The sequence below is a fragment of the Leuresthes tenuis genome, unplaced genomic scaffold (genome assembly GCF_036924035.1).
Source record: "Leuresthes tenuis unplaced genomic scaffold, fLeuTen1.0.hap1 SCAF_6, whole genome shotgun sequence".
Classification (NCBI taxonomy): domain Eukaryota; kingdom Metazoa; phylum Chordata; class Actinopteri; order Atheriniformes; family Atherinopsidae; genus Leuresthes; species Leuresthes tenuis.
Genome location: NW_027325360.1, coordinates 21,458,727 through 21,467,356, shown reverse-complemented (window position 1 = coordinate 21,467,356; position 8,630 = coordinate 21,458,727). Strand labels below are relative to the sequence as shown.

At 39.6% G+C, this 8,630-nt stretch overlaps 1 protein-coding gene across 1 annotated transcript; it reads left to right on the top strand.

Annotated features, from left to right (window-relative positions):
- Nucleotides 1–6,604: 6,604 nt before the first annotated feature.
- nkx3-1 (NK3 homeobox 1) lies at nucleotides 6,605–7,847 on the top strand. Its single transcript, XM_072387000.1, has 2 exons — nucleotides 6,605–6,866; nucleotides 7,168–7,847. Exons 1-2 carry the CDS (start codon nucleotides 6,674–6,676, stop codon nucleotides 7,563–7,565), a joined length of 591 nt encoding a protein of 196 aa, XP_072243101.1. The 5' UTR covers nucleotides 6,605–6,673; the 3' UTR covers nucleotides 7,566–7,847.
- The last annotated feature ends 783 nt before the right edge of the window (nucleotides 7,848–8,630 follow it).

Sequence of the window (8,630 nt, the reverse complement as noted above, 5' to 3'; positions counted from 1 at the left end):
ATTGGCCATCAAAAACTTTATTTTCAAATGTTTATTGTAGGCTATGTTCTGTGTGGAATATACTATGAGTTTTGTCTCTTTGAAACTCCCGACGAACTTAAAAAGCATGACGATTCCCACTCCTGAGGAATAACGTCAATTATCCCCCTTTTTTAAAAAAAGTTTTTCTTTCATTGTATATTTTACACGTAAAATAACAGATGTGGGTTTTTTTAATTAAAGATTTAAGAAATGCAGTAATGGTTATAACATGTTTCTGTTATTCAAGCTAAATTCTTGAAGATATGCCTCTAAAATGCTTTCCATAATATCTGGTCATTTGTGACAGTATTTTAAAATCTTTTTTTTTCCTAAATAATTTGTCTTCAGATAAGATTAATCACAAATATTCATTCTTAAATATCAGAATGGCTCGCAGCACAAGCACGTGGGGATGGGGGGTTCAGTTTGAAAGTTCAATCTGACCAAACTCGACCAGTTAAGTTGTCTCGCACCAAGGATCCGATTAAAACCAGCATACCTGATCAGAAACCAGTTACAGAGCTGCGCAGTTTATCAAAGGAAGCCATCGAAGAGCTAATGGATGAAGTGACATCTGACCTGACAGCGCTGCTCTATCAAGCTGAGCTCATCATTGTCCCATTCACAAACCCGCGCTGATAAGGCTGGGGAGCTTGTCCTGTCCCGGAGCTTTGCTTGGTAAACAAACCCGCAGACAGAGTGGCTCTTAAACTTTTAAAACTTTTTTCAACCAAACGGGAATCAGCTCCAGTCGGACCTGTCAGTCACCTTTGAGCCACCGAGTTCGGAAGCTCTGCAAGTGTAGTTCGGATCACGGACAGATGTGGGAGATACCGCCACGCGTCGGTATTCTCCGGTTTGCATGCTTGGAAATTCTTTTAGCTGATCGATCGATAAATGAATCAGTTTTGCTCCAAAATGCAGTGGCGACTGAGCCCAAGAGGGCCGGGGAGAAGACCTAGTTCTCGGAGGACAGAGGAGCTCAAGGAGCTTCTTTCTCTGCACAGATAAGAATAAAGCTGTAGACAGAGAGGAGACCGACAGATCAGATAATATCGCGTGGGTGTGAGCATGTGTGTGTGAGAGAGGAAACAGAGAGAAAGAGAAGAGAGCGCGTGGTTTTAAAATGCTACTTATTTTGTCTGTTATCTCCTTAAAACACAAACAAAAAAGAAAGAAAGAAAAACAAATCTTTAAATCAGACATATTCTGGACAGGTAGGCTATTCGGTGATGAGGCTCTTTTAAGATCTACATGAATAAATACGCAGATCCTCAAGTTTCCTGATCATCACATTTAAAGAATTAACAGAAGCTTCCTGCTTTGTTCTCTACGATATGAGCCATTACACCACGACGATAACACTGAAATCTCGTCGTTGAAGCTGCACGGACGGAAACGGACATACTTTAAAGGCCTTTTTACACACAGAGAAAACGAATTGGAGGTGTGGGAGGTGATTAGAGGGAGAGGAGGGGAGAAAAAACAAACCAGTCTCTTGATGAATTACAAACACTTGTTTTATCAGCCATTGTTGAACATTTCTATCTTGAAACTAACAAGAGAGATGAAGCAGTAACACTCAGAGAACACACTCCACTGTGTGTTTCCCTTTGAAATGAAGTGGGGTTGAAGTCTGAAAGTAGCATCTCAAATGAAGCTTAAGTTACATCAAAACTGTGCACTACTTGAGTAAATGTACTAATGTACTGTAGCTACACGTTTCTTTCCAGCACTGATGCAATCACTGTCGACTTCAGAAATTGATTTAGATGTAGGTCAGCCAGGCCTGCTTTTATTCTGATTAAGGTGTTTTGAAGAATTACGTTTTAAGATTACATGGACTGATTGCAGCATTTGTAACAGCCAAACACAACAACAACAAAAAGACAACCCGTGGGAAAATCCCTGTATAAGCGAGAACAAAAAGGAGGAAAATAAGAATCTTTGCACATGTTTTGGGATATCTACACTCCTTAAATTCTTCATTTTCAAGTCTGTATAGTCTGTTGTGCTTTATTGTGTTTAGGACAGAGAGAAGGTACGTGAAAGATACATTTTTCTTTCTTTTTTTTCTTCCAAGCATTTGATTACACTGTTGTGATGAGGGTCCATTTATATAAAGGATGACGTGAGGCTCGCCATCAGTGAAAGAGTCATTATGGCCACCAGCTTATGTTCCACCAGCTTTAGATGGGCAGATATGTCCCCGGTGGTATGAAAGCTTTCAAACATCGGTTTGAATCATAATCTGGTGTTTATGATTACCGCTGAGATGATTTACAAATCCAGTGCATCCTCTGTCTTAAGTTAAACTCTGTAGCTGCTAAGAAAAATAGTTGATTTTGCAGTTATGAACTCAAAAGTTAATCGACACCTTAAAAAGCTCGCTCGTGATGTTGCTGTGGCCGCTGAGCCTTGGAGACTTGATAAGTGACTTTGAAGCTCCCCCTAGTGGAAGAGTAGCGTCACTTTCATTTGTGGGGGAAAAATCAATTAAAAAGCAAAAAAGAAAACCAACTCTCCAGCTCAAAGAAATAAGCTTATAGTTGGCAGGCAAACATTTCCACACCTCTGGTTATTTATATTTTTTTTCTGTGAGACAAATGGAGACTTCTGGAAGAATTTGCGTTCGATGTGAAACGTTCTTTTCAACTTTTCAAGCACAATTAGTGTAATATTTTTGTTCATATACAATTGCAAAGTGAAAAGGGGAAAATAGCATGATGCAAAAGATTGGGACTCCTCTCAAATAACTGTTGACAAAGTATCAGACCTTTATTAGGCTTGTGAGTGCTATGGAAAGGCAAATGGGATGCAACATGAAAGCTTTGTAAATACCCCTTTAACTTTGTGCCAACAATCAACAGTCATAGCTATTCTAAGGAGTTGAATCATGTTTTCCAGCATCCATTCTGACTAAGAAATAGCATTACACGGGAAAAGAGGGGACTGAGTTGAGATCTGAAATACCAAAACTTCATTCATAGGGATTTGCCTTTCAGCCACAATAAGCAAAAATATGTTTGGAGGTGCAGAATTTGATGAAAGGAATACTTTTTACACCCTGATGCACTATGGTGAATTTATCATGATTTGTGCTTGTGTTCCAGAAAGTGGCATGAGGAACGTCTGTCAAACAAGAATGGATTCATTTAAATACCAGCAAATTTTGGAAGTAATGATCAAAGCATCTGATCAAAAGCTGAAGATGAGAAACGGATGGCTTCTATAGTGCCCTACTAGTATTAAAAGCCTTTTACCGTGTTTTCATTTTATTTCAGCCTTAAGTTAAATATGGATTTTGTGAGGCTTGCATCATTTTATCATCACCACACCTCCCAACTATTAACCCCCAAGGTCAAGACTTTGAGACCCTTTTAGCAATCATTACAGCAGCAACTGTGTTGCTCAGCACATCAATCCACTGATATCTGCACCCATATCTAACAAGAAAACTGATCCAACTACTCCAAGCTGGAGAAGCTTGTGCAACAAGCTTTAAATCATGCCAACTATTCTCATTCATATTGAAGTATGGTCTTTCACAGTGCATTTTAAGACATTTGAATGTGTCCCCTCAAACCACTAGAATGCTGTCTTAGCACTATTTCCAGGTTCCCTTTCATTCTGAACAGTGAATGTTCACATCAGTGTCAGTTCCCTCAAAGACTGTAACAGGTTCTCCTCTGGATTTAGCACCATTCCTTCAACTCAGACCAATGTCTCAGAGCCTACCTATTACACCTCCACAGCATGAAGTTGCCACTTCCATACTTAAAAGTGGAGATATTGCTTGTGGGGTGTTGTGTATTTGCTACATGTGGCTTTTTTTTAAGAGGCAAAAAATTCAATTTTAGTCTCTTCTGACCAGAGAACGTTCTCTCCACATTTGTAATTTCTCCGATTCAGAGTGTGTAAGGGCAAAAACAAGGACTGAGACCTTTCACCTGGTACAAAAAGCATCCACAAACCATGATATAGTACTAGCCAAAAAGGCACAGCTTTCAATTAAAATGAAGTCTGATTACATATCTGTTATGTCATAAAGAAGAGGGAAGGTCCATGTACAATTATGTGTAAGATAGAGAATAAACATTTCTGATATGACAAGATACCAAGACAGAAGTCTAACAAATCTACTGTCGGGTTCCAACGAAGACTCATTATTTATCATCTCAGACAAAGAAACAGCAAAGAAGTAGCAGAACACTGATGGCACAACAAGTTTCAGTGGCTCAAAGAAAACATTGTCACTACACGGATTGTACTGTGGAAGACAAATGCCTTCCTAGGCTAAAAGGTCGGAGGCTCTGCAATGTCACAGCTATGCAGCAACATATCTGTGCGGTGAATGCTTAGAACACAATATAGGAGAAGGAAATGCCACTGGTTTCAACAGGGAGCAATCATGTAGATTGTCACAGAATAAGGGCCGGGGATGACAGCATTGGGTGTTTCAAAAAGACATTTCAAACACGATCCCCCCCACCCAAAACAACAAAGGCGCTGACTCACACTGCAGACTTTGTTCGTGCTCATGATGTAACACTGAGCGCATGATGTTTCATTTTCGTGGGTAAGCTTTTATGAAAAATCAACTAGAAATTGAATGTTTTTTTTGTTTTTTTTTGTGATATTGACATGACCGACTCTTTAAATCAACATAACATTTTCAGAGGAATTTAAATGCTGGGAGACTTTCCGTTTCTTCAAATATTACCCGTTTTCTGCATTGAAAATCATCCAAAAATAAACATGAGGAATGTTAAAAGAGGGAGCAGAAAAAAAGCTGTGTCTAGACGAAGGGATAAAGTCTCTCTGTGCTTACAGTTCAACATACCTGAGCAGACAGACAGTCGCGGACTGGGTCAGGGTAAAACATATCATACTGATGATCTTAATACTGTGTTTACAAGACAGCAGGTTTCACAAGAGAGGAATCCCAGTGCATTTAAAGTGGATGCTTTTTATAAATGATGATCCATACACAGGACAGGACACGCTGAACGGGTTAGTCTGCTTATTTATAGTTTTACCGAAAGCATCCACCATATATTCATATTGCATATAAAGTAAACCAAAAACTCCTGTTTTCAAACATAAAAAAAGACATTCATCCAGTTAAAGCTGCAATGGTATAAGCACTCACCACCGACACTGGTGTGTGCTCAGCGCAAGAAAGCTGGAGTCAGCGGGACCCAAGGGTGCGCGGGGGGTCATGTTTATCATACCTGCATTCGTGCATTTCCTAATGAAGCTTGAAATCCCAGAGCAACAGAGACGCCTCTAGTAAACACCTCAGTTGCTGGAGAAAGGTCAGGCTGAACCACAGAGAACAACAAATAAACAGCCAATGAACAATGAGTGTGTCCATTCAGGAGCCGGCCTAAATGTGTCAAAGTCATTAGTGCTCCCGGAGGTTTGACCACCCACTCTGACCCCCGCTCGCCATTCCACTGCAGAATGGGTCGTCCGCCTGAGGCCACTGGGTTACTGCACTGAGCTGATGGAGGCGTGAGGATTAAGACATAAATCCATGTAACTGCTGTGGTACCACACTGTCAGGTAATATTCCTGTCCTGAGCAGAAAGTTTGGTCTCTCTCAAGGAACTCAGTGTTGCACCACAGAAAAACTAAACTCTTAGATTAGTTGTCTATTTTATATGAACGCATGTTGTTCAACTTTATTTCTAAGTGTCAGAGGGTTGTTTTTGCACAGACGATCACACGGGGTACAAATATGGGCTCAAACCTCAATATTCAAAGCACACATTGAACATACATCAATCATATTTTTTCAAGGGGTGGGAACTATTATTCATTAGTACTTATTATGATTATTATTTATTATGACTCTCAGTATGTACGAAACAATGTTTTGTGAACATGTAAGTGAATGACACTGTAAATAACTGTCAATATCGCCATGAATTCAAATCGACAACCCTCAAAAATAGTTTGAACAAAAAGAACTGTATAACCTTCTCAAATACAGTATTTACTTTAGACTATTGTTGTATTACACTACGTTTTAAGCACAGATTTACTCTCTGAACTGTCCAAGGTTGTATGATACAGAATCAATGCAAAATAGAAATGAAATAGAAAATGAAAAATGTATCTGTGTATGGCGATGTACAGGTAAAGAGATATTTTGTCATTCATTTTTTGTGCAACTTTATCAGTTTATTACTTACATTAGAATGAAAGAAATTCATTTTTCGAAAATGGCCCTTAAAATATGTGGATTTTAAACAAGATGGTAGGTATCACCAATGAAATTCGAGGTGAATGAGGTGGTGTCAGGAAAATAGTGACTTACGTAGGTTTTTCTTAACACTTTCATCATGCTGAAAGCACAGAAGCACAGTTAGAATTAGTTTGAGTCATTAAAATGCAGTGCTTTAAATAAAAGTACGATACTTCCCGTGATGAGGAATTATCTTTGCGCGACCTCAAAGATTCCTATCAATTTGAAGGAAAACAATAAAAGTTGGTTTAGGATAGTTGGCCCGCCTCTTTCACATGGATGAACCCTCCCCTTCACTTGTATAAATTCAGACCTCGTGAGTGTGTGAGGACACACACTGCCTCAACCAGCTCAATCAGCTTTCTGATACTGAGAGGCATCCGGTTCCTGGATTACTGGATGGAAATGTCTGACACAGTCAAACAGATGACATCCTTCCTCATCGAGGACATCCTGTCCAGTAAGGACAGCACAAAATTTAACGACAAATGCTGCTCGTCAAAGATGGGAAGATGTTCACAGTGGAGGGAGGAATCTGAAAATCTGTCAGCACACGTCTGCACTCAGGAGTCAGCATTTGAAAGGCAGACAGGTGAGTGTCTGCAGGCTGGAAATAACAGGAATAGTGAGAACATACTATCCATTCATTTTTGTTTTTTCCCTTATTTAGAATAATAATTGAGTTAAAATGAAGGTCTTTATTTTGGGAAACTGCTGCTATGTGTTGTGAGAAGATAAAGGTAAAAACGGTTTTCCAAGAATAGCTTTCTTTGATGATGGTGGTAGTTTACAGTACAATGACCTGGAACCTCATTAACTACAGGACTGAAATGCAGGCTGTATCAGACACATTATGCCCGTTTTCTGACCCCTGTTTGTTCTGTACTTTATAGAGTCTCTGGACACATCCTGCCCCAGCTCTTCAGAGTCAAGTTTTTCCTCCACAGGGAAACAGAAGCGCTCCAGAGCTGCTTTTACACATCTGCAAGTGCTTGAACTGGAGAAGAAATTTAATCACCAGAAATATCTGTCTGCCCCAGAGAGGGCTCACCTGGCAAGCACCTTAAGACTGACCGAGACCCAGGTGAAAATCTGGTTTCAGAACCGGAGGTACAAAACCAAACGAAAGCAGCAGACGTCAGAGTTCTGTAAGGATGTGTACAAAGCGGAAGGACTGGGCTTGAGAGAGGACTTGGTCAGATCATCGCTTATTACCTCCTTCTGCAAAGCGTATCAATACAGACCCTACCTGTGGGACTACAGTGGCACCTGGGGTCCAATGTTATGGTGAAAATGACCCATGATTTTTAACAAAAAACCAAAGATTAGTATTCTTGAACTTTAGGCTCCATGTTCACTCTCAAAGTTCATTCTGTGTTAATTGACATAGTTCTGAATTCAGTGTATGTTCTCATGTTAACTTCAGCAGACTGTCTTCTCTCACAAAAGCATGTTATCCAAAAATCCTACTGTATGTTGTACGGACATGACATGGGTTTGCAGAGTGAACCATGTCGTCACTGAATGAAGCTGTGGCCTTGTTGAATAATTCAATAATAAATTATTGCTGTTACAGTTTTCTTTTCTTCAAAGCTCTGTGTCGAAATCACTCACAGCTTTTGGGAATATTCGTCACATGGTATAGTTTAACAATATGTGCTCATAGAGCTTAAAACAAAACAAGAGGAAGAGGAAGTAAGGTTACATCTAAGGTAAGTTATCTGTTATATATCCAATGCAACTTAATCTGTGTACAAAGGCCTGCAGTTGAATTTTGTGTGCAGCAAAACTCTGTTCTGACACTTCGGGAAACATTTAAACTATCCACATCAGGTTAAACTCGATGACTGCAGTGAGATAGGTATGATGTTGTCAATGAGGGCTAAAGAATGAGACCTGATTCCTTTAAAGAGCCACTGATCTGATTACAAGGAGATAAACAGCTCTTCAGTTTTCTAGAGATGACATCATGAGTAAAGCAACTGTGTAAAGTCAGACACAGTGTCTTCTGTCAGACTGCTGGAAAATTTAGTTCATAGTGAAAATCATAATCACATATACTGGTAAAAAAAAATGTATAGGAAGATGTAGAAAAACATCCAAAAAGGGGAAAATAGATGCCTAAAACAGTACGAAGTAACAAGACACAATTGTTAGAAATGACCCCAAAAGAAGAAATTTAAGATCTGCACGAGACACATGGTACACATAGTCAAACATCAGAATATTAAATACAAGACTGAAAGCTGATTGGCATGCATCCCAATTTAAAGCAATGGCAAACTGTGTTCTGGCAGAAATCTAGACGATAACGGGAAGCCAGATTCACTTGTGCCACCTTGAACAGCCATCACGT